The following is a 26,957-nucleotide window of genomic DNA, read 5'->3' on the forward strand; positions in this document are numbered from 1 at the left end:
TGAAAGCTTCTTAATCCCATCTCTATTTCAGGCAAGATTTGAAGTCCCCCTCATACCATAGACAAAAATTGGCTCAAAATAAATCAAAGACCTAAATGTAAGAGCTAACACATAAAACTTAGAAGCAAACATTATGGGTAAATATTTGTATCCTGGATTAGGCAATGCTTTATTGCATATGACACCAAAAGTGCAAACAACAACAACAAAAATGAATAAACTAGACTTTATAGAAACTAAAAACTTTTGTGCTTCAAAGGACACTATCAAGAAAGTGAAAAGACAACCAACCCACTGAATGAGAGACTATTTACAAATTATAGATCTGATTAGGGACTTGTATCTAGAATATATAAAAGAACTCTTTCCACTCAACAATAAAAAGAAAAATTGCCCAATTTAAAAGTGTTTAGCTGGGTGTGGGGCTCACGCCTGTAATTCCAGCACTCTGGGAAGCCAAGGCAAGAGGATCACTTGAGTCCAGGCGTTTGAGACCAACCTGGGCAACATGGCAAGGCCTTGTCTCTACAAAAAAATACAAAAATTATCTAGGCATGGTGGTGTGCACCTGTGGTCCCAGCTACCTGGGAGGCTGAGGTGGAGGATTGCTTGAGCCCAGGAAGGCTGCAGTGAGCCATGATAGGGCCACTGCATTCCAGCCTGGGTGACAGAGTGGCATCCTGTCTCAAAAAGATACACAAATGGCCAGGCGTGGTGGCTCACGCCTGTAATCCCACCACTTTGGGAGGCCGAGGCGGGAGGATCACCTGAGGTTGGGAGTTTGAGACCAGCCTGACCAACATGGAGAAACCCCCACTCTACTAAAAATACAAAATTAGCCGGGCTTGGTGGTGCATGCCTGTAATCCCAGCTACTAGGGAGGCTGAGGCAGGAGAATCTCTTGAACCCGGGAGGCGGAGGTTGCGGTGAGCCGAGATCACACCATTGCACTCCAGCCTGAGCAACAAGAGCGAAACACTGTCTCAAACAAACAAACAAAAAAAGACAGACAATAATAGGTGTTGGTGAGGCTGTGGAGAAAATTGGAGCCCTCATACAACTGCCGGTGGAAATGTAAAATAGTGTAGCTGCTTTGGAAAGTAGTTTGACAGTTCCTCAAAAAGTTAAACTCTAAGTTACCATATGGCTCAACTACTCCATTCTTAGGAGGATTGAAAACACATGTTCCCACAAAAACTTGTTCATAGAGGTACTCACGGATATTTATAATAGCAGAAGTGAAAACAACCCAAATGTTCATCAACTGATAAATGGATAAACAAAATATGGTATGTCCATACAAAGGAATATTATTTAGCCTTGAAAGAATTGCTGGGCACGGTGGCTCACGCCTGTAATCCCAGCAATTTCGGAGGCCAAGGCAGGTGGATCACTTGAGGCCAGGAGTTTGAGACCAGCCTGGCCAACATGGTGAAACCCCATCTCTATTAAAAATACAAAAAATCTGTCAGGCGTGGTGGCATGCGCCTGTAATCCCAGCTACTCAGGAGGATGAGGCAGGAGAATCGCTTGAACACAGGAGGCGGAGGTTGCCGTGAGCCAAGATGGCACCACTGCATTCCATCCCGGGTGACAGAGCGAGACTGTTTCAAAAAAACAAAAACAAATAATTCAACTTCCTCGCGCGGACCTTGTACTGAAACAGGGATTTCCAAACCTTTCTTTGTAGCCACTGTGCACCAGCCCCATCAGAGCTCTGTCTCTCTCCTGTGTCCCTCTCTTATGATGCCAGGCTTCTTGCCATTTGCTCACTCAGCTCACCATCCTGCCTGTGCTCTGCCTTCATCCTGCTGTTCATTCATGCAGCAAATATTAACTGAGCAGCTGCCCTGAGCCAGGTGCTGTACTAGGCCCCTGATGATACAGCAGTGACCAAAACGACATCACTATCTCAAAATGTTTACATTCTAGTGAAGGAGACAGATACATACAAATAATTAAACAGACACACTTGAGAGAGATACATGCTATAAAGAAAATGCAAGCTGAGTTAAGGAGATGTAGAGTGATGTGAGTGGTATTATTTTAAACAAGGCTGTCAGGGACGTCATCTCTGGAGGTGATGCTTGAGCGGAGATTGGAATAAAGTGCTCAAGTACTGGTTGTATTAGATGTGACTGGAACAGAACGAGAAGCTAAATTATGTATACCCTTAGACACCAAAGTCTGGTTTTCTCTCTGTGTAACATGGGATCAGTAGAGTGAGTAGAGGAAGGACATGATCTGACTTAGATTTTTTTTTTTTTTTTTTTGAGACGGAGTCTCGCTGTGTCGCCCAGGCTGGAGTGCAGTGGCACAATCTTGGCTCACCACAACCTCCGCCTCCTGGGTTCAAGCAATTCTCCTGCCTCAGCCTCCCAAGTAGCTGAGAGTATAGGCGCGCGCCACCACGCCTGGCTAATTTTTTTGTTATCTTTAGTAGAGACGGGGTTTCACCATGTTGGCTAGGCTGGTCTCGAACTCCTGACCTGTGATGCGCCCGCCTCGGGCCCCCAAAGTACTGGGAGTACAGGCGTGAGCCACTGCGCCCAGCCTTGAGTTAGATTTTAACAGATCTCTCTGGCTGCTGTATTGAGAATAAAGTACTGGGGGCAAGAGTTGACATACAGGCAACTTTTAGAAGGCTACTGCAATAATTCAGCCCGAGTAATCGTGGCTTGTGGGAGAGGTGTAGGAATGGAGATATGGAGAAGTCAGATTTAGGATATATTGTGTAGATATAACGGAGAGATGTAGTCAGAACAGATGTGGAAGCAAGACAGAGGGCAAGGCTGACTCAAGGATTTTAGTCTGAGCAGCTGAGTAAAAATGGTACCGTTTACATCAATAGGGAAAGGTGGTGAAGGAGCAGGTTAGAGGGAAAACAGGGAGCATGGCTTTGGACCCTTAACGTTTGAGATTCGACAGAAACCGTGGTTCACGGAACTGATCCAAGCTACATACTGATAATTGGGATTGGTGAGTTACAATGGGATTGCAAGTCATGAAACTGGTTCAGACCGACTGAATGAGCGGGACAGGAAGGGGCTGAAACACTTGAGTCCTTGTGAGAGCCCCAGCTCTAGGGGCAGCCTCGGGGGAAGCTCCCTGGGCGATGGCTGCGGTAATGGAGCCGTAGGAGCTCCACGAGGTGTAGGTTCAGCGTCTTAAAAGGATGAGCAGCGGCTCGCCACAGCTCGGAGGCGGGTGGGCAGCGCTCCAGGCCGAGGGCCCCGCGTCGGCAAAGACACAGGACCCACGACAAGGCGGCCACGGCCTGAGTCAAAAGGAGGGCCGCGCGCCTCCTCTCCAGCCCGCAGCAAGCGGGTGCCACGAGGCACTCAGCCGGTCCCCGAAGTTCCTCTCACGCGGCCCCAAGACTACCACCGTAGTCCAGGCCAACAAGCGCTGCCGGGACTCCTGAAGCCACGAATGAGCCGTGAGCCACCAGCCCTCGGCCAAATCTCGCGAGAGCGCGGCCTCGCCCTCCCAGCATGCCCCGCGCCGCCGCCGCTGCCGCCGCTGCCGCCGCCGCGCCGCGGCTTGAGGGCTGGAGGCTGGGGGAGGGTAGCGGAGCCGGCGCCGCCGCCATGTTGGGTCTGAAGCGGCTGCTGTAGGCGCCGACGGAGCGAGCGGGCGTGCGGAGCGGGCGACAGCGGCGTGGGATCTGCCTCTCTGCGAGCAGCTGGGAGCGGCGGCGGCGGCGCCATGAGCGGGGGCACCCCTTACATCGGCAGCAAGATCAGCCTCATCTCCAAGGCGGAGATCCGCTACGAGGGCATCCTCTACACCATCGACACTGAAAACTCCACCGTAGCCCTTGCCAAAGGTACGCGGGACCGGGCCTCAGGGTGGGGGCCGGGCCGGGCGCCGCTCGGGGCTGCTCCCCGCTCCGGCCCGCGGCCTCCTCGTTCCCTCTCCTCCCTCCGTCGAGCTCCGGGAGGCATCTCCCCTCCCTTCTCCGGGCCCCGGCGTCGCGGGCCGGACCGCGGCCTCCCCGCGGCTCCCTGGCTTCCGCCCCCCGGAAGGTCCGCGCCTGAAGCCCGGGGAACTACGGGACTGAGTGCGCGGCGGGCGGGCGGCCCTGAAGTCCGAGAACGGGCCGGAGAACACGGAGAAACGCGTCTTCCAACTCCGAAATTCGGGGCTTCTGTCGTCTTAGCACAAAACAAAGCCAGAGTATTCAAAGAATTTTTCCGCCCAGCTTGAGTTCATCGCGGATGCGTTGACTACTCAGCACCCATTTTCTCACTTTGTTCATTTCAATTCGTGGCGATCTTCCTCTGGTGAACTCTTGAGTAATGTGCTAAAACTTTGGGTTTGCTCTGCGACGCAGACATTCTCGAAATGCCATCGATGCCGTGGAGCAGATCCCATCTCCCTCGGCTCATCCTCTGTTGGTATTTACCTGTTAAACCGGAATCCTCAAAGCTTGTTGTGCAACCATCTCATTAGGGCGCGTGGTAAAAATGCTTGCTGCTGCCCCGACGCCCCTGTTTCTGGAAACGGGTTCAAGCTTGATCCAGGATCCTTCTTGACCAGGCAAGCTTGACCTTTGATCCAGGCTCAGTGGGCGTTGACTGATCCTTCTGGAGGCTCTCCGGGAAAGGGAATTCGGCTGAGAAGGAAGGTGCCCCTACCCACAGTGTTAATATTTGGCATCCCTAGAGTCTGTGTGGGTTTTGTTTCCGTTCACACGTGCAGGGCCTTTGCTCCGCCAGGAAACCAGAAAGAAAATAAACTTTAGCTCCTGAATCTTAAAGGAAATCTCACAACAGTGTAAAATACTTTGGGGGAAGCTAGATAACCTAGGTGATTTTCCCAGCACTTTTGGTAGAGGTGGGAACTGCATAGCATGGTTAGTGACCCTCTGGATAGATTAGGTCCAAGGATAAAGAAGAAGATTTTCGAAATCTGTAGAATTTTAAAAATCGTTAACTGATAGGGGAGTGGTTTCACGGGATCAAGTATTTAATATTTCTTGGATGCTCTGGTAAATCCTTTATTTATTTATTTATTTATTTATTTATTTATTTATTTATTTTTCTGAGATGGAGTTTAGCTCTTTTTGCCCAGGCTGGAGTGCAATGGCATGATCTCGGCTCACTGCAACGTCCGCCTCCCGGGTTCAAGTGATTCTCCTGCCTCAGCCTCCCAAGTAGCTGGGATTATAGGCTCCTGCCACCACCCCCGGCTAATTTGATATTTTTAGTAGAGACGGGGTTTCACCATGTTGGCCAGGCTGGTCTCGAACTCCTGACCTCAGGTGATCCACCCGCCTCGGCCACCCGAAGTGCTGGGATTACAGGCATGAGCCACCGCGCCCAGCCTCTGGTAAATCTTTTTAATAGCCCTGGTGTTGGGACAACTCTTATACCTGGGTAGGGAACCTTTTGATGTTATAGAACTGTACACCATAAAGGAGTAGTACGAGATGGTGATAGTTGCACAACTCTGCAATTTTGCTGAAGATCATTGAATTATACACTTTTTAAAATCACCAAGTCTAATTTTAAAAGTAGTACGAAAAACCAGGGAGTACCCCCACATTTCCCTCTTCACCTTGTGAAACATTGTGCTGTGACACATTACCTCATTAAAACACCTGTAGACTTTAGCGCTTAGAAATCCGCTATAGGATGTATGATGGTATTTGGTGTTTATTAAAGACTTTCCCAGTGATGCTTCTTAAGTAACTTAGTTTTTGCTTGGCCTTATTTTGAATTTATTTTTATATTTTTTATACAATAGTTACTTAGCTGTATAGTGTTTTTCTGGCTTTTTGAAATTATGAAAAAGCCTCTCTTTATGAAATTTTGAAAAGTGCTGGGTGAGAGCCAGATATGGGTTGAAAATAATTTCTCATTAAAGTGGTTTAATAAATTTTTTTTAAAGTATTGCTTTACCTAATCTGAATTTAAAGGTGTCTTGCCAGCTTAGTGACTCAATAAGTTGGCTGTGTTACCTTTATTCCTCACAAAGAAAAAAAAATACATTTGAAAATTTTTAAAGTATTTTTGTTCTTTTTTAAAAACTACGAACATATCCTTTTATGCAGGAACCCCAAAAGTCTACATTTTAATAACCCACATTTTAAAAACTTTTCAGCAGCTTTTAGAGTCAATGTTTCATTAGTCTGTAATAGTTAAATTCATATGACATAAAATATAAATTTGTTCTTTGTTTCATGACTTGATAAATATATGAATATAGCAGTGAAAAATTTTTTTAATCATTGAATTTATGTTTGTACTCATGGCTTTGATATTTCATCCCACATCATTATATGCTTTTTCTTTTTCTTTTTGAGATGGAGTCTCACTCTGTTGCCCAGGCCGGAGCGCAGCGGCACAATCCTGGCTGCCTGTAACCTCTGCCTCCCAAGTTCAAGCAATTCTCCTGCCTCAGCCTCCTGCGTAGCTGGGAATACTGGCGCGTGCCACCACGCTTGGCTAATTTTTGTATTTTTTAGTTGAGACAGGCTTTCACCATATTGGCCAGGCTGACCAATCACTCCTGACCTCCTGAACTCAAGTGATCCACCTGCCTCGGCCTCCCAAAATGCTGAGATTACAGGCATGAGCCACCGCACCCAGCTGCTTTTTCTTAAGCAACATGAGTTAAACATGTAACCGGTTTGGGGAATTTGATTATGTTCGCAAAAACTGACATTATCAAACCTTTATATATTATTCTACATGATATTATCTAATCGAAAACTACATAATAACTGTCTAGTCAATACTGGACACATTTCAGATTTCAAGATTAGAAGCAAGAAGTTCAGTCTTAAAATTTTAAAATTTACAAGACTTGTTGAGTAATCCGATATCAGAAAATTTCACCTTCCATTTCAAAATTTGAACGAAGAATGGTAGTCTAAAAGATTAAAGCCAAAAGTGTTTTCATTTGTTTTATTTTGTTTGTGTTTTTTTGTTGTTGTTGTTGTTTTGAGACAGAGTCTTGCTCTTGCCCAGGCTGGAGTGCAGTGGTGCCATCTCGGCTCGCTGCAGCCTCCACCTCCCGGGTTCAAGCAGTTCTGCCACAGCCTCCCGAGTAGCTGGGACTACAGGCATCCACCACAGCTGGCTAATTTTTGTATTTTGAGTAGAGACGGTGTTTCACCATGTTGGCCAGGCTGACCTCACAAACTCCTGACCTCAGATGATCCATCCACCTTGGCCTCCCAAAGTGCTGGGATTACAGGTGTGAGGCACTGCACCTGGCCTAAAGCCAAAAGTTTGTTCATGGAATTTATAATACAGTGTGTATTTGGATGTAGAGATCCCTGTTACTGTTTTTAAACTATGGATTAAGAGTTAATCTCTTTGAGTAACAGTCTTAGCATTCTCTTTTGAACTTTTTTTTTTTTTAATTTCTCGGGGAGAGTGTTATTGGGAAACCTAACTACACAGGCTGAAAAGATACATAAGATAAAAATGAAATATTTTTAAACAAACATCTTTGTAACCACCACCCAAGGCAAGACAGACATTGCCAGCATCCCAGAAGCCTCGCACCACCTATATTTTCCCATCACAACTATCACCATCTTAATTTAAGCTAGATATAAATGTTCTTCTGATATTTATAGTTTTACCATGTAAGTTTACATCTCTAAATAATAGAGTTTAATTTTGCCCATTTTTAACTTTATGTAAATAGGATTATGTTGTATATATTTTATTTTTAGCTTTTATTGTTTCATAATATTCCATCATGAATATAACACAAGTTTATTTCTTCTGCCATTGTTTTGGATATTGCGTTTAGATTGTTTGCAGTTTGGGGCTATTATAAACAATGCTTTTATGTACATTTCTGTTTAAGTGCACTGATGCATGTTTATGTAGTTTTCTTGAGATTATATACTTAGAATTTGAATTGCAAAAACATGGGGAATGTTGGTCTTTATCAGGTAATGCCAAGTAGTTTTCCAAAGTAGTTGTTTAGTGGTTTTTACTTCATTTATTAGTATGTAAGAGTTCTTGTTTCATATCCCTTACCAACAACCATACGTGGTATCATATATTTCAATTCTAGCCAATCCTGTTGGGTATGTAGTTGTATTTAGTTTTAATCATTTCTCTCATTACTAAATGGGGCTGACCATCTTTTCATATCTGGGTCTTTGGATCTCATTTTTCATAAAATGCCTTTGAAATCTTTTGCCTTTTTAAAATTGAAACGCATGTCTTTTTCTAGAGTTCTGTATTCTGAATATATCTCCATTGTTGGATGTATATATTGCAAACATTTTTTCCATTTAGTAGTTTCTTTTAATTAACAGAAGTTCTTCATTTTAATGTAAACATGTTCATCAGTTTTTTATGGCTAGTGTTTCTTTTTTTAAAACATCATAGAGATACTTTGATTATCTTTAAACCTTTTTGTGCTTTGCTTTTTCACATTGAGGTTTATAATGCATCTGAAATTGATTTTGTGTACAATGTGAGATGTTCAGAGCTTTACATTTAGTAGGGGATTCACTTGGTTTATACGGTCCATATTATAATTTAGGGCTTGGATATTATAATTTAAATATATCTGGAACTAAAACTACTCTTGAAATTTTTGGCTATTTACATTTGATGTGGTATATAATTAGGGTGACCATATGGCCTAGTTTGCCCTGGTGGAAAGTCCTTGTTTGTGCCTGCTCTGGCATAATTATTAAAAACATCCCGGCTGGGCAGGGTGACTCAGGCCTGTAATCCCAACATTTCCAAAAGGTCGAGGCCGGAGTATTGCTTGAGCCCAGGAGTTCAAAACCAGCCTCAGCAATATAGGGAGACTCCATTTCACAAAAAATTTTAAAAAGTAAATTAGCCAAGCATGGTGGCATGCATGTCTGTCGTCCCAGCCACTTGGGAGGCTGAGGCAGGGGGATTGCTTGAGCCCAAGAGGAGCTGTGATCATGCCACTGCACTCCAGCCTGAAACATAGAACAAGACCTTGTCTTAAAAAATAACAATGATAGCCTGTAATCCCAGCACTTTAGGAGGCTGAGGCAGGTGAATCACCTGAAGTCAGAAGCTCGAGACCAGTCTGGCCAACATGGCGAAACCCCATCTCTACTAAAAATACAAAAATTAGCCAAGCGTGCTAGTGCATGTCTGTAATCCCAGCTACTTGAGAGGCTGAGGCAGGAGAATCGCTTGAACCTGAAAGGCGGAGGTTAGAGTGAGCCAAGATCGCACCACTGTACTCTAGCCTGGGCAATAGAGCGAGACTCTGTCTCAAAAAAAAAAAACCACAAAATAATAATAATAATAATAATAATAATCTGTTTTCTCTCTTGAAAATGTTTCAGTGTGGATAAATTATCACACCATATAATCAAAAGCCTAATTGCAGAGGTGCTGTGAAATGGTTGATGTGCCTTATTTTCTGCTAGAGATGTCACAGACTAGCTTTAGTTCTAGAAAGTGAAACAGGTAAGTTTGGGGGGCTTTGATCCTCAGAACCTAAGCATATGTTAAGAAGTCATAAAGGCAACCTAGAAAGGCTTTGATGTCAGTCTGCTACGTATGTTTATAGATGATCTGTGTTGCAGTTTGTTTCTGCAGTTTGTTGCAGTTTGTAGTCTGTGTCATAGCTCTGAATTTATTTTCTTCTCAGCACTGATCATGACTTACACTTAATCTTCTTTGCTTATTTGCATATGTTTATTGTCTGTCTTCACCTTCCCCCTCACCTCCAGACTCTGAGCTCCTGGGATGAAAGATTGTTTAGTTAGTGAGTAAATGGAAGTGATTTAGCATTTTAGCTTATTGTTCTTGTAGAAGTATCTTGGGTATACCTCCAAATAATGCTTTTCCATGTTCACAATTGCGTTTCCCTATAAAATTAAATTATCCACCCTCACATTAAGAAATTTTGAAGAATTTCAGTGAGTAGGGATGCAAGAGGATGAAATCTAGTGACATAATTAACATTATTGGGGAGGTAAACTCTTTGTGACTCAAGCTCAATTATAATTTTCATTTACAGTTTAAAGGAAGCCTCCATTCAGGATGTAGGAGGAAATTACACAGTGGTGACATGTATGAATATTTTATGGAATAGTTCCAGTTGTGTTTGCACCTATGTCTATAAGTGAGTAGGATGCCTAAATAGGCTAAAATGAATGAAATTCTTATCAAAAATAAATTCTTACATTTAGTTAGCTTACCTGGATAATCATTCAAATGGAAACCAGGTTGTTACTGCACTGGGAAAAGAGACTTTGTGAAGAACGATTATATAAGCCACTTGCCTTTAAAATAAGTTGTTCTTAAAATCAAGAGATGGGTGGAAGGATAGAAGAACAAGTAAATTGTTAACAGATTTCTTTAATCATCTGCTAAGTCTGGCTCATTGGCATAATTTATCTGCTTCTTGATGTTAGTCACATAGTCATAAATTATTACCTTATTGGAGAGAGTGGAAGAGCTTTGTGTGATGGATAAAATACTTGTGGAGTGCTTTATTTCATTTCTTGCATTACTTGGGGATCTAAATCTAGCAATTCACAAAATTACTACCTAAAATGACAAAGATCTAGTGAAACTTCAAGCTACAGTTTCTTTTTGTTGCCCTATTTAGTGATGTTGCCAGTACTTGGAGCCTTGGAAACAGTTTATTATTGTTACATAGTCCACAGAAATACTTGGTAATTCTGGGAGTCTGAAGTCAGGTGCCAGAAACTGTTCATTTTCTAGTAGGGGTAAGTAAGATAAGCCATGATTTTCTAAGTCTGAAGTAAAGAAAACAGCATAAAACTGAAGGAAAAAAAATAGTAGAAGGAAAGAAGTAGGAAGAAAAAGGAAATCTGTGAATGATACATAGCAGGAGTTTTGTATTTAACTCAGTGCCACAGTAATAATAGCAGTAACTACAGATAGTTTAACTTGAATTTAATTACTCCATGCTAGAAGATGCTTGCTATAGAAACAATTTGTCTTTCTCTCATGATGCTATAAAATAATATATTAATTAGCTGTTTTTAAAACTAGATATCATTGAGATAGATTTTGTTGTTGTTGTTTTGAGACAAGAGTCTCACTCTGTCGCCCAGGCTGGAGTGCAGTGGCACCATCACAGCCTTGACCTCCCTGGGCTCAGGTAATCCTCCTGCCTCAGCCTCCCAAGTAGCTGGGACTGCAGGCACACACCACCACACCCAGCTAATTTTCTGTTTTTTGTAGATACACGGTTTTGCCATGCTGCCCAGGTCGGTCTCTAACTCCTGGGCTCAAGTGATCTGCCTGCCTTGGCCTCCCAAAGTGCTGGGATTACAGGTGTGAGCCACAGCGTCCGGCTTGAAGTAAGTTTTTTAGTGGACAAAGTGTGAGTTGGTCTGTAAAATAATTTATTCCCAAGGCTTTATTCTAGTTTTGTAGGGTTTTTTGTTTGTTTGTTTGTTTCTGGAAGAAAATGTGACCCAAAATGCCAGTTGGAATACTTAGCAGCTTTTTGGTCTTGGACAAGTTATTTAACCTTAGCTTTAACTTCTTCATCTTTTCAATAGGGATGGATAATAATGCCCATCTTTCAGAGTCATTCTGATAATTAAATGAGGTGAAATAAAAGAAGTAACTAATGTTGGTGCTTAATAGAGAATAGCTGTCCCATGTTATTTCCCACCACCATCTCCCTCTCTGTCTAGGTGCTCAGTCTCTCTAGTAGCCCAACTCTGTCAGTCATTCACACCTACTGTAGTCTACTGTCATCTTAACTGCCTTTCACTGTCCTCTCATTCCCCTCATAACTTTACTTCCCTCTTTATCCTGCTTCAACTCCATGAGCAGCCGTGACAGTCAGTACACATTCCCTCAGCCCCTACCCCATTCCCCTCTTGCTGTCTTATACAAGAAATCACAACCCTGATTATATCAACACAGATGTGCTGACCAGCCTCACCCTAAATTTATGTTCGCTAGCCTCCGCAGTCATGGTCACTTCCTAGCAGTCACACTATACTTCCATAATCCATTTCACTTTTCTACATGGCTATTCCATTCATTTTCCTCAAGCCTCCAACACCTCCCCCATATTCACTTTCAGCCCCTTAACCGTGCTTTCTATAATAGTTAACTGAGAAAAGAACAGTAAACGAAAGATAATTTTGATAAACTTACCCCTCATATACCCAGTTACCTGCATCTGTCACCCAAACTTCTATGTTTTTTTCTGATCGATATGGATAAACTGTTCTTATTTCTGTGTAAGACCACTCTTCCACTTGTGCAGCATTCGTCCCCTCTTGGTGATTCAAGGACATTGCTCCAGCAGTTCTCTACTCTCCTCAGTTTTTCCTTCCCTAACGCATCTTTCTGTCTGCTTACAGATAGGCGGTTATTTCTTCTATCTTAAGAACAACCAAAAAACCCCACTGTACTTGAAGTGCATTTCCTCTTTTCTAATGATTACCCCATTTCTATCCTTCCCTTTATAGCGAAACCCCTTGAAGAAGTTGTCTACACCACTTGTGTTCATTCATTTTTGAGCCCTGTTCACTAAGGTTTTTATTCCTACATATGAAGTTTTCTTATCAAAATTACCAAAGACTTCCATGTTACCAAATCCAGTAGTCAGTTCTTAGTCTCATTCTACTTCACCAGTCAGCATTACGTGGTACAGTTAGTCTGTTCTCTGTGAAGCATTTTCTTCACTTGATCGTATGCCATTTTTTTCCTCATATCTCACTGGTTACCTCTCAATCTCCTTTGTTGATTCAACTCCTAAGCCGCCAGATGTTGGAGAGCTCCAGGGCTCAGTTATCTCCCCTTTTCTCTCTGTCTGTTAGCATTTATTTAATCATCTGCATTCTTTTGATGATCTCATTCATCTAGTTCCTGGTTTCAAATACTACCTGTATATCACTGACTCCTATCTCTAGCCTGGATTTCTCCTCTGAACTCCTGACTTGTATATCCATTGCCTCTTTAACATCTCTACTTGTAGGGAAGTCTGCTAGAATCTCAATTCAGCATGCCCCAAACCTGTTCCTCCATCAGCCTTCCCCATCTAATCAAATGACAGCTCTATTCTAGTTGGTAAGACCAAACACCTTGGAGCTATCCTTAATTCCTCTCTCTCTGTCTCACCTCATGTGATCCGAACCTATCAGCTCTGCTTTCAAACTAGGTGCAGAATTTCACCTCTGGCCACCGCTACTATCCTAGTCCATTATCTCTCTCTAGTCTATTCAGAGATACTCAGATTCCTGTTTCTTGTTTCCAATATTGACCTCTCAGTTGATTCTTTCTACTCCTCCCAATTTTACTTGAGTGAATCTTTGTAATTAAAAAATAAAATACATGGAAAATGTAGGTGACAGCTTTTCTTAGTGAACCTATGTTTTCTTGTGCTTGACTGGTTGGTTGGCTATGTATTTCCAAATTAAGAGTCTTTTTTCTATAGAACTTTGAAGTTACTGCTTTTTGTTCTTTTAATATTCTGGGGTTGCTGATGCCAGTCTGATTCTCAGTCACTTTTCTCTCTGGAAGCTTTTATTTAGAATTCTCTATTCCTGGAATTCACAAATGTGATCACACTGGTTTGTTGTTGTTGTTGTTGTTTGTTTGTTTTTTGGTTTGGTTTGATTTTTCCTCTGAGTGTTTCTCTGTGGACCTTGTGAATCTGAAGAGTCAACTCTCGGCCAGGCGCGGTGGCTCATGCCTGTAATCCTAGCACTTTGGGAGGCCAAGGCGGGCAGATCACAAGGTCAGGAGATTGAGACCATCCTGGCTAACATGGTGAAACCCCGTCTCTACTAAAAATACAAAAAAAAAAAAAAAAAGCCGGGTGTGGTGGCAGGCACCTGTAGTCCCAGCTCTTAGGGAGGCTGAGGCAGGAGAATGGTGTGAACCCGGGAGGCGGAGCTTGCAGTGAGCCGAGATTGCACCACTGCACTCCAGCCTAGGCAACAGAGCGAGACTCCATCTCAAAAAAGAAAAAAAGAGTCAACTCTCTTTAAATCTAAGAAATCCATTCATTCTCTCTACCTCTGACACTCCCTCCCTCCCCTCTCCCCCTCCTCTTTCTAGCTCCATCTCAGATAATTTCTATCTTGCCTCCTGCTCCCCAGCCTTGTTGTTGTTTTTTAATTCCTCATGGATGCGTTTATCCTCCCCCCTGCTTTTTCACTCTTATATCATATTTTCATATCTGTCTCTTGGTTTTATCATTTGGAGATTAAAATATAAAAACAGCCATAAGGAAGAATGCCCAACTGAAAGCAGCTTAGAGAGTCAACATTAAATTTAAACCATTGGGTAAAGATAGCAAACTGGACATGCTTTTACTTTTCCTTCCTGTTGATAAATCCTATCAAAACTACACGAGAGGGACTTTTAAAAAATACATAAACCCAGCCGGGCACAGTGGCTCACACCTGTAATCCCAGCACTTTGGGAGGCTGAGGCAGGCGGATTACGAGGTCAGGAGTTCGAGATCAGCCTGACCAACATGGTGAAACCCGTCTCTACTAAAAATACAAAAATGAGCCAGGCGTGGTGGTGTGCACCTGTAATCCCAGCTACTTGGGAGGCTGGGGCAGGAGAATCGCTTGAACCCAGGAGGCAGAGGTTACAGTGAGCTGAGATCGTGCTATTGCACTCCAGTCTGGGTGACAGAGCGAGTTTCAAAAAAAACAAAACAAAACCATAAACCTATAAAGGACAAAATAGATTTGGAAAGGAGACAACATCAACACAGTTTGGAAGGCAAATAGATGAGTTTAAATGACTTAGCAAAGTTGAGAGCCGCAACCTAAATAGTCGGTGGGAAAAGCCAAGATGTAACTTGACTTTCACCCCAAACTCCTAAAAGGCTCAGGAGTTGACATCAACAGGCACAATGGAAACTAGAAGATTGAAGTAATTGGGATGAAGGGTGTAAGTTTTGGGGTATAAGTTTAACTTATTAACTTTTAACTTTATTGAGTATGAGTTACATACTATAAAATTCACCCACTGTAAGTGTGCAGTCCAGTGAAAGTTGTGTATCCATCACCACAGTCCAGTTTTCTAACAATTCCATGAACTCAAGAAGCTTCTTTGTCGATGTTTAGTCAGTAGCTGCCTAGGACCCCCAGTCCTAGGCGACCTCTGATCTACTTTCTTTTCTAGACTTTCTTTTGCTTTTTTTTTTTTTGAGACGGAGTTCTACAGTTGCTACCCAGGCTGGAGTGCAATGGCGCAATCTTGGCTCACTGCAGCTTCCGCCTCCCGGGTTCAAGTGATTCTCCTGCCTCAACCTCCCGAGTAGCTGGGATGACAGGCATGCACCACCATGCCAGCTAATTTTTGTATTTTTAAGAGACAGGGTTTCACCATGTTGGCCAGGCTGGTCTCAAACTCCTGACCTCAGGTGATCCGCATGCCTCGGCCTCCCAAAGTGCTGGAATTATGGGCATGAGCCACTGCGCCCGGCCTTTCTTTTGCTTTTAATATGTAAATTATACTTATTAAATTGATTTCCTAATATTAAAACTTTCTTGCATTTTTAGAAACCTTAAATTTCAAACAACTATTTCTCTATATCAATTATCAATTGGAGTAATTAGCCATTATCTATAATAGATTCATTACATGGAGTTCATGGTAGATTTCAGGGAGTCTTGATCCCCTGAAGTTATAAGCAATTTTTATTTACATACAGAAACATTTGGGGAGAGGGTTCATAGATGTCTTTAATTTTCCAAGACCCAGATAAATACAAGCTACCTTCGCTATGCCTAAGTTAAAAGTTTTAACATATCTTTTCACTTTTCTCCCTTTGTCCCATTTTCCAGGTTTTATCTAATTTGGGCTTTAAGTTACAGATTGTTATTATTACATTGCTTCTGTTTTTAGAATCCCTTAAGAGCAGTTTTATTAGCAATGTTGACTTAGATAAAACTGAGGGTTTTTTGTTTTTGTTTTTGTTTTTGTTTCTGTTTTGAGACAGAGTCTTGCTCTGTCACCCGGGCTGGAGTGCAGTAGCATGATCTTAGCTCACTTCAACCTCCGCCTCCCAGGTTCAAGTGATTCTCCTGCCTCAGCCTCCCAAGTAGCTGGGATTACAGGTGTGTGTCACCACACCCAGCTAATTTTTGTGTTTTTTAGTAGAGATGGGGTTTCACTATGTTGGCCAGGCTGGTCTCAAATTGACCTCAAGTGATCCTCCTGCTTCAATTTCCCAAAGTGCTGGGATTACAGGCGTGAGTCACCGCGCCTGGCCCTGAGTTCTTATTTTACAGCTCAACACTATTAACTTTGTCTGAAATTTTTTTTTACAACAAAGAAAATTTCTATGGATTGTTATTCTGAGCTGCATGTCTGCTGATACCTCTTTTCTTCTCTCTGTGTTAATATTTTGCATTACCTGGTATCTTCCACATTGTTCCATTGTCTGCTTGCATTTACTGCTGCATGTGAGACGTTAGATACCAGTCCGATTCTCTTTTGTATGTAAAGAATGTAGTTATTGGTGGGCTTTCCCACACATTTCCCACTGGAACTCTTGTAGGGCTTTTTTCTTCCAACATTCCTGTCTTGTAAGGAATGCATGTTGATCCCAAGAATCAAGCCTTTCTTTAGCTCAGGAAAACTTGTTATTCTTTGATATTGCTGCTCATTGTGGAACTCCTATTGACAGTCCATTTTAAACATTTATGCTCCATGTTGTTTATTTTGTCTTCCAGCTTTTAACCCTTTCTGCTGTAGATTCTGAGAGAGTTCCTCAAACCAGTCTTCTGATTCACCGATTTGGCATTCACTAGTGTCCCTTCTGTTTGATGCTTCTATTGAGTTTTTGTGGGTATGTGTGGTGGAGATGTGTGTTTCTTTAAAATATTTGTGTTTAAGTAGAGAATCATTGCACGTGATAAAAACATTTCAAAAACATACTCAGTGAAAAGTGCAGTTTCTTTCCATACTGTTGTAGAGATACGCAGTGCATATATAAGCATATGTATAAAAATACCAAAGTTGGCTTTTTGTTTTCTATTTACTTCTCTTTTCTTTCACAGCCTGCTCTTGTTAGATTTTAATAAAATTTTCTCTTTCCTGTATTGCATTGGTTTGCATGGGCACTGTGTGCTCTGATTGTCAGTCTTAATCTCCTTTCAGTCTGGCTAGTCCTCATGTGGCCATTTTATTTTTACTGAAATTTGTAAACAGAAGTCTAGAATGATTGCTTTCTTTAGCTGGCATATGCTCTTTTTTTGTTTGTGTGTTTGTTTTGTTTTGTTATTGAGATGGAGTTTTGCTCTTGTTGCCCAGGCTGGAGCGCAATGGTACAATCTCAGCTCACTGCAACCTCTGCCTCCCAGGTTCAAACGATTCTCCTGCCTCAGCCTCCCAAGTAGCTGGGATTAACAGGCGCCCACCACCATGCCCGGGTAATATTTGTGTTTTTAGTAGAGATGGGGTTTCATCATGTTGGCCAGGCTGGTCTTGAACTCCTGACCTCATGAGATCTGCCCACCTCGGCCTCCCAAAGTGCTGGGATTACAGGCGTGAGCCACTGCGCCTGGCCGGGGTGTATGCTCTTTTAACAGTGACGTGGGTCACTGTCCAATTTCCCGATACATAGTTCCCCAGTGAGAGTGACTAGTATGTGAGGAGTCCTCACTGAACAATTACTTATTGAGTGTACATGGGGGAGATACCCTCTTTTAAAGAGTGAGGAGTTCATTCCTTTGGCTAATTGGTTAGTCAAAATAGAGCATAGTTTAGTCTCCTAATTGACATTATTTATTAACTTCTGTGTGGTGTAATGCCTTTTAAATTATTTATTTATTAACTCTGTGCTAGTTCCATAGAAGGTACTATTTAGAGTCTAGACTCTTGGTAGCCATAGCCACCCTTTGCCATCTTCCTACCCAGCAGATACATAAATGAATGCCCATGGTTAGGGAAAGTGCATTCAAGCTATGAACTTGGTAGGATTTCTAAGGAGAGTTCGCATCACATGTTGGAGTGAACAGTGAATACCCAAACCAGACACCTGAAATTTGTCCCTTTCACTCATACTCTGTATTCATTCAATTCTTTGGATTTTACCTCCCAAATGCTTTTGACTTCATCTGCTACTTCTCTGCATCTTCCCCAGCCCAGGTTTTCGTCACCTCTTAGATGGTCCACCATGGTCCCTTTTTCTACAGCATGGGCCACACTATAGCACAAGTAATCTTTTCAAAACACAAAATCAAGTTGCTTTGTTGTTTTTTTTGTTTTTTTTTTGAGACGAAGTTTCACTTTTGTTGTCCAGGCTGGAGTGCCATGGCACTATCTGGGCTCACTGCAACCTCTGCCTCCTGGGTTCAAGTGATTCTCCTGCCTCAGCCTCCTAAGTAGCTGGGATTACAGGCGCCCGCCACCATGCCTAGCTAATTTTTCTATTTTTAGTAGAGACGGGGTTTTACCATGTTGGCCAGGCTGGTCCCGAACTCCTGAGCTCAGGTGATCCACCCATCTCCACCTCCCAAAGTGCTGGGATTACAGGCGTGAGCCACCGCACCCGGCCTCCAGTTGCTTTCTTAAAACCTTTTAGTGGCTTTCTGTTCTTAGAAAAACTGGAATCCTTACCCCCACTCTTTGGTGCTTATTCAGCTTTATTTCATAGCATACATCCCCTCTGCCCTTTACTTCTCTTTCCCTTTTTGTTCCATGAACATACAGGTCATCCTTCTGACTTCACCCTGCTCCTGTCCCATATTCATCGCTAAATCTCATTTCAAATGTTTATGTTGCCAAAGAAGCTTTCTTTGATCTTCACTCTATTGTTTTATCTTTTTTTATTCTTTATGAGAATAATAACCACTTGTACTATACAGAATTCCTGTGAGAGTTAACTAAATTAATACATATTATAGTGTCTAGCATATAGTAAGTATTCACCAAATGTTAAGTCAGTGTAAAATATTATATCCTTTGTGTTTTTTCTTCTTATGTATTCTCAAGTTCTTGTTTCTGACTTGTCCTCATACCCATCCCCTTTCTCAGTCTTTACTGTCACCCTCCATGATTTAGGAAATCGTTGCTTCTTGCTTTGAATCTAGCCTCCTCCAATAATTTCTCAATTGTAAAAACTACTTACAGTATTTACATGGCCACTGCTGGTGGTATTTTTTTTTTTTTTCCTGAAACACAGATCTAGCTGATGATGTCCCTCCTAAAATTTTTTCTTTTTTTTTTTAGACAGAGTTTCGCTCTTGTTGCCCAGGCTGGAGTACAATAGCACAATCTTGGCTCACCACGACCTCCGCCTCCCGGGTTCAAGCAATTCTCCTGCCTCAGCCCCCCAAGCAGCTGGGACTACAGGCGTGCACCACCTCACACAGCTAATTTCTGTATTTTTAGCAGAGACAGGGTTTCACTATCTTGGCAAGGCTTGTCTCGAACTCCTGACCTCGTGATCCACCCGCCTCGGCCTCCCAAAGTGCTGGGATTACAGGCATGAGCCACCATGCCCGACCCTAAAAAATTTTTAATGACTACATTTCTTTCTGGATAAAAATCTGAATTTAGCAGAGATCTTCCCTCCCTATCGCCCTGCTTGTCCTAATGCTTTGCAGGGGACAGGGGGGCACAAGTTGTACCTCTTTCTAGAGTGCCCCTCACTAGATTCTTCTTTAATACTCACCCTAAGCACCAAGCATGTAAAAGCTTCTTTTCTGCCCCCTTAAATTTTCTGTACTTACTATTTAATAAGCTCTTCATTCAAGAGAATTACTCAGCTCCTGCCATGACTATATGTTAGACACTATACTGTGTGCTAAGAAACAAAACAACAGAGACAAGGTTCTTGAGGACACAACATTTAAGCTGGGGCCTGACAGATGAGTTAGAATTAGCCACATGTAGAAGCTATCTAGGAACATGTTAAGGCTATCTGTTACGTACACTTACATAAGAGAGATCCTTTGTAAATGTGTTTTGCTTTGTAGTAAACCTTCTAAGGAGCCAGTATTGTTTTGTTATTACATCACTATCTAAAATTTGAAATTGCCTTTTTGGTTTTATAAGGACAAGATGGGCTCTTAACAAGATGGCTTTGGGGTTTTTTCAGTCGAAGATGATGTAACCTCTTGAGTTAAGAGCAAAGAAGTTGATTTTGAGAATATATTGCAGAAGGTGCAAGGAACGTCATCTAGGTTATGACCTCTGGAAGTGGAGGTAGTTTTTTGTCATTGGGTCACCAGTGCTTGGCATGTGATCTGTGAGGTGATCGAGAATATTGCAGACACAAGGGCAGGAGTAATGCCTCTGTTAGGGGTGTTAAGTTCGTAGTGGGTTCCGGAAGAGATGGTGGAGGCTGAGGGACAGATGTTTTCATTCAGTGCAGTAATATTTGCTAACAGGAAGAAAGTAGTGTGGGTAAGGGTGAAGAAGGGGCCAGAGAAGAGAGTGTAGATGTGCAGAAAGTGAGAGTTTGTGGAAGCAGGCTGTGATGTGGTTCCGAGAGCTGGACTGTCGAATCTTATTTTTGTAAAGCTCTGCTCTTAAGTAAAAAACCCAGAGTCAGCTTTCTACCATGCTACCTTCAGGGCCTGAGCAAGAGTACTGCGTTATAGAAGAGATGGTGCTTTTTAGTATTTAAGTAATTAAACCTTCCTTGTTATATTAAATCCATGTATAATACCTTATTCCAAGATATCTCAGATAGTTTCTGTATCTCAGATATTTTCAGCAAGAGTTTGTGTATGGCACCAAATGGACAAGAGCTGTACTTATGTATAAATGTCAGAAAGAGAAGAAAAATACTAACTGTAACTTTTTTGTTTCCTGGTTTGCTGCTTTTGCATGTAGACTGTTTTTTAAATATGCTGAGGTTGAGTTTGTTTTTCCCACTTTCCCATTCTATCAACATCAGTTGTTATTTACTCTAAACAATCATTCTTTCATTTTATCCTAAGTGAGTTTCTTTTATAATTTAATTCCGTTCCCTTGGTATTAAACACTGTTCAGTACTTTGGAAGTAGCTTACTTAATAGCTTTTTCTGCTGTGTGACTTATTCAAGAAATATTCAAATGTCAGCTATATGTAGAGCACTGTGTTAGATTTTGTGGGAGTTGCAAAGATGATCTAGATACAGATCTTTCTCCAGATCTTTAAATTCTAGAAGGGTAGTATAGACAGAATGATAGAATGCTATGTGGTTTTCAAAGGAAGAACAGATTACTTTAGCCCAGGTGGAGTTGGGTGATGGCTAATTTTATGTGCCAACTTGACTGGGCCACAGTGCCTAGATATTTGATCAAATATTCTCGATGTTTCTGTGAAAGTATTTTTTGTATGAGATTTAACATTTAAGTTGGTAGATTGTGAGTAGCCTCCATTTGTGGGTGGGCCTCATCCAATCAGTGGAAGGCCTTTAATAGAACAAAGACTGACCTCTGAGCAAGGAGTTCTGCCAGCCTGCTCTGCAGATTTTGGATTTACCAGGCCTCCTTAATCCCTCGGGCCAATTCCTTAAGTCTCTTTCTGTGTTTGTATATGCACATCTGATTTATTGTGTTTCTCTGTAAAACCCTGACCGATACCTGGAACCTTCAAGTTGAAATTTAGGATAGGGGGAGAGATAAAAATAGAGGACAGAAAACCTAATCTGTGAACTGAGAATAATGAGCTTGGTTGGAATTTAAGTTTGAGTATGTTGGGACCAGATCTTGCAGCTGATACTTGACTGAAGAGTTTTAACTTTACATCATAAATCTTATTCTAAGTTTTCATTTGAACTTGGTCTTAGTTTCTTAACTTTGTAAGCGTCTTTTGGATAATTCAGTGTTTCATTTGTTGCTCTCAAATTTTGGTATTCAACAGACTTGTTTCTTTTTCTTTTCAGTTAACATTAGAGCCTAATTTACAATTTTTAGTTCATGTCAAAAAAAAGTTCAGGCCAGGTGTGGTGGCTCACACCTGTCATCCCAACTCTTTGGGAGTCCAAGGCGGGCAGACCATAAGATCAGGAGATCAAGACCATCCTGGCCAACATGGTGAAACCCAGTCTCTAATTAAAAAAAAAAAAAAAAAAAAAATACAAACATTAGCCTGGGCGTGGTGGTGCACACCTGTAGTTCCAGTTACTCGGGAGGCTGAGGCAGGAGAATTACTTGAACCCGGGAAGCGGAGGTTGCGGTGAGCCGAGATCATGCCACTGCACTCCAGCCTAGGCGACAGATCAAGACTCCGTCTCAAAAAAAAAAAAAAAAAAAAAAAAAAGTTCAGGCTTTGGGAATTTTTTTTTTTTTTCTTTTGAGACAGTCTTACTCTGTTGCTTAGGCTGTAGTGTAGTGGTGTGATCATGACTCACTGCAACCTCTGCCTCTGGGGTTCAGGCAATTCTGATGCCTCAGCCTCCCAAGTAGCTGGGATTATAGGCGTGTGCCACCACAACCGGCTAATTTTTGTTTTTGTTTTTGTTTTTTTTAAATTAGAGACAGAGGTTTCGCCATGTTGGCTAGGCTGGTCTCGAACTCCCAACCTCAGGTGATCTGCCCACCTTGCCCTCCCAAAGTGCTGAGACTACAAGTGTGAGCCACCATGCCCAGCCTGGAAAATGTTAATAATGTCGTTTGGGGGGTACTAGCTTTACTTAACTATGTATTTTAAGTATATAATGTTTATCATGCTTAAATTTAGAACATTTCTGGTATTTTATAATGGGGGTATTGTATTGGGAAGTTTGTCACTACAACTCATTTCTCTGGCCTTGTACTATGATTTTATATACAAGTATTATATGCACTAACAACCAGTTTGGCATTGGGATGATGTTTGAGCTTAACTAAATCTGGAGACTGGATTAGATGAGTGATTTTGCCAAATAATTTGACCCTGTTTTATTGTTGTTGTTGTTGTTGTTGTTGTTGTTTTAATGCATGGGATGCATTTCTATTAATAAATCTTTGGTGTTATTTCAAGCTAGAAATATAAAATTGATTCTGTTCTTAAGACTAATAAAATTATTAGCTGGGCATCATGGCTCACACGTGTATGTAATTCCAGCACTTTGGGAGGCTGTGGTGGATGGATCGCTTGAGCCCAGGAGTTGGAGACCAACCTGGGCAACATGGCGAAATCCTATCTCTACAAAAAATACAAAAAATTAGCCAGGTGTAGTGTGTGTGCCTGTAGTTCTAGCTACTCAAGAGACTGAGGTGGGAGGATAGCTTGAACTTGGGAGGTAAAAGTTGCAGTGAGCCGAGATGGCACCACTGCCCTCCAGCGTGGACTGGATGACAGAGAAGGGACGCTGTCTCAAAAAAAGAAAGAAAAAATTATTAGGGCAATGTAGCAACATGATGAAGTTTAAAATGTAGAGGACAACCACCCCTTGTTTCCCCATTCTCCCCAACTACTTTTATCATTCTCTGTATTCTCTTGTAGGCTGTATTTGTAGGTGTGTGTGCACGTGTGTGTTTGAAGTTGAAAATTCACATAACATGCAATTAACCATTATAAAGTGTACAATTCAGTGGCACTTAGTGTAGTCACAGTGTTGTGCAACTACCACCTCTCCTTAGTTTCAAAACTTTCCATCATCCTACTAAAATACCCCTAGGCATTAAGTAATCCCTCTTCATTTCCCCCATACCCTGTTGACCACTAACCCGCTTTCTGTCTTCATGTTTTTTCCTATTTCGGATATATTATGTAAAAGGAATCATACACTGTGTGACTTTTTGTTTCTGGCTTCTTTTACTCAGCGTAATGCTTTCACGCTTCACTCTTGATGTAATATGTATCAGCATTGTGGTTTTTTTATGGCTGAATAATATTTCATTACATGTATTTTAAAATATATGTCATATATATAAGATATATAGAGATCATAATTTGTCTTTTGTTGATGGGCATTTGGGTTGTTTCTACCATCTGGCTGTTATGAATAATGCTGATATAAACATTTGTATACAAGTTTCTGTGTGCTCATAATATAATCTCTGGTACTTTGTTTTGGCAGCCCTAGCAAACTATATTGTGTGCTTTCTTTCCAGTGTAGTGCTTAGCACACTTGCCAGACTGTAACTTCCCTGAGGCTGGGGACATAAATATAATGCCTGCCTAATATTACTTAAATATTCTAAGCCTGCTGAATTATTACATTTTCGTTAATTCATGATAATCCCCAAAATGTTCCAGAATCAGATCAGTATCTATTCAGCTACATTTTGACTTAATAGTAGTATTATGGCTTACTTTGAAGCCTAATGCTGTGTCAGCTTCAGAGATTAAGATGTCAGGAAACCAATAGTAGTACTTACTTGAGGCATTGCAAGTGGTATTGAGTGTTTAGTGGACCTTCAAATCCAATTCAGTGACATCAAATCCAAGTAAGCAAATAGACTGAGCTCCTTGAGAATAGGAACTGGTTTCCCTAGCATCTAGCATAGTACCTGGGACAGGTGGTGCCCAGCAAGTATTTGAAAGAAATGGGATGAAATGCAATGACATACAGCACCTATGTCCAGCTTAAAGCTCTAGTCACATTACCTGTGGGTATTTACATTGGAATGTGTAGTTGCTGTAGAATCCCAAAATGAATACTAGAGTAAAAATGTTCTTTCTCAAAGTACTGCGTGTTATGAATGAAAAAAAAATGATTAGAACATAGTTCAGATTTTGCCATCCAGACAAAGGCATTTGTGCTGTAATCTGAGGTATGCCTCCCTACACTAAGAGGAACAGGGTTTATGGGAAAACTAGGATTAGGAGCAGACCATTTGAAATCTGTGCATCTTTGTAATTTAAGCACTAATGTAAACCTAATAAAAAGATACTAGTGTGCTTAAAGATAAGTTAAAATTTTTAAACAAATAATTCGGTAAATTTAGAACTTTCCCTTTAAAAACAGTAAAGGTGACCAGAAGTGGTGGCACTACTCAGGGCTAGCTGTATTTAACTGTTGTTACCTGCAAATGCAAAAACTAAATAACATTTTAGGAAAAATTGGAAATGAACCAATGTGATTTCTGAATGTACTGACATAATTCCCTTATTTACTGATTGCATATGAGCTAATGTATGTGTTGTAGTAGAATAGTTCCAGTAGTTCTTTACCTTTTCTGTGCTTATCATGCCTCCTTCCTTTCTACTGTTAATGTTCAAGTTTTAATCTTCCAGACTTCTCATTTGTTCTGTAACAGTATCTTCTAGCCACGTGTGCCCTCCTAATCGCTCTTGTGGAATTTGTTCTTCACAATACTACAAGAATTCTATTGCATTGGAAACCCCAAATCTTATTAAGCCAGCCTCCATCATTAGAGCATGTTTCTTAAACTCTTGGTGTGTGCAAATCATTCTTATTCTGTGGTTTCTATTTTCGTGCTTTTTCAGTTTGCTTCATTTGCCATATGATAGAGGTTTTCTTCACACCGTATTTTGGAAAGTATGCTCTTAGTTTTAAGTTCTACTATGGGTTATTTCCAAGACCCATAGTAGAATTTAACAGATTCTTTCAAATAAAAAATTTTAAAGCCTTCGCTTATTATCAACTAGCCAAAAAAAAAAAAAAAAAGTGTATCAAGTGACTCCTACTTGACATGATGAGAGATGAAAGTGTGAGTTTAGATACTACTACTGTCTATTGAGTTTTCCTCTCTCTCCATTCATTTTAATCTCCCAATTTTTGTTAAAATGTTGTGATATACTGTTCTTAGGTTGTTACACTTTGTAACTTTGTAGTCTTTTCCAGAACTATTTCTATTCTAGAACCAAAGTAAATTGTCATGTACACTTCTGTGTTTAAATGAATTTATTGTCCATTTCTTATCTTTGGATAACACTTTTTGAGTTCTTTATTTTGATATACCAAAGCATAAGTCTCTGTGGCTTGTAGTGGTCTGTTTTTTGTTTGTTTGTTTTGTTTTTTTCTGGAAATACAGTGAAAGCTTTTGATGAAATTTAGGCCTTCATGTTAAGACATTTCTATTCTGTTATATCTTTAATTATATTTTTCTTATTCTTTTGTCTATCTCAGGGGCAGCAGTTAACTGTTGGATCTTCATAACTATCATCTTTTCTCTAACATTTTTAATGCTGTAGTACTTTTTCATGACATTTTGTTTACGTTTTCTCAAAATTATTCTCTTCTAGTGACTTGGTTTTACTGCATTGACTGTTGATGTATTTATTAGTTATGCTGTTTTATTTATCTTGTGTTAATTTTCTTTCCTTAATTCTGCATGCTATCCTTTCAATGTTGTTTTGATCATAAAAGTCTATGCTATCTGTTTTTCTTGTGGAAGCAGTTGTTTCAGAAAATTTCTTCTATTTTTTGTGATAAATACTAATACTGACTGTATTTCATCTACCTTTTGAAGACTGTGTCCTCTCTGTCAGGGCAAACTGCTGGTAATGGAAAAAAACAAAATAAGCAAATGAAGGCCGTGTCCTTTTTGATTCTTCTCTTCTTCTTTCCTGCCTTTTTTCTTTATTTTGATATACCTTTTTCTTTCCTTCCATCATTGCCTCCCTCCTTTCCCTCTTTTCTTCCCTTCTTTCCATCTTTCCTGTAAAATTTTTCTTGATTCCCTGATTTTTCTACTCTTTTTTTCTTTGGTAGGTCCTTCCAGTACCTGCTGCTTGCCAAAAACGTGAAATGCAGATTCTCTTTTACTTCAGTCTGAATTCACCTGGCTAAGCTCTATTAGGTCTTAGGAAGCTTAATAGAGCTTCTCTAATTTTGTAGAAGAAGGGCCTTTGACTTTTTCCCCCTCTACTTCAGGATGATCTCATCTGCTACTTTGGAAGCATGAGACTTTATTTGTTGTGATGGTACTGAGGTTAGGGGTGAGATTGATTTATTTGTAATTAGTCCTTTCTCCTCCTTATCCTTCCTTTTGGATAAAGGTAAAAATATAAAATCCTCCTGCCTGCTAAAGTACTGTTTGGCCATCAGAGAAAGGGAGCTTCAGGTAGGGCATTCCGCAGTCCCTGTCCCCACCTTAGCAAGCTGAAGATGCTAGTCAAAATTTCTC

The 26,957-nt window shown here is 41.1% G+C and overlaps 1 protein-coding gene across 6 annotated transcripts in view; it reads left to right on the forward strand.

The window, feature by feature from the left end:
• Positions 1 to 3,485: 3,485 nt before the first annotated feature.
• The window catches only part of LSM14A (LSM14A mRNA processing body assembly factor), a 59,550-nt gene continuing 36,078 nt past the window's right edge, over positions 3,486 to 26,957 (forward strand). For 2 of the 6 annotated variants that reach the window (XM_054538447.2, XM_054538448.2), the window contains exon 1: positions 3,497 to 3,829. In XM_054538447.2, the coding sequence (XP_054394422.1) occupies positions 3,709 to 3,829 (121 nt within the window). In that variant the 5' untranslated portion in view covers positions 3,497 to 3,708. 6 annotated transcript variants of the gene reach the window in all.

This window comes from Pongo abelii, chromosome 20 (genome assembly GCF_028885655.2).
Source record: "Pongo abelii isolate AG06213 chromosome 20, NHGRI_mPonAbe1-v2.0_pri, whole genome shotgun sequence".
Taxonomy (NCBI): Eukaryota; Metazoa; Chordata; class Mammalia; order Primates; family Hominidae; genus Pongo; species Pongo abelii.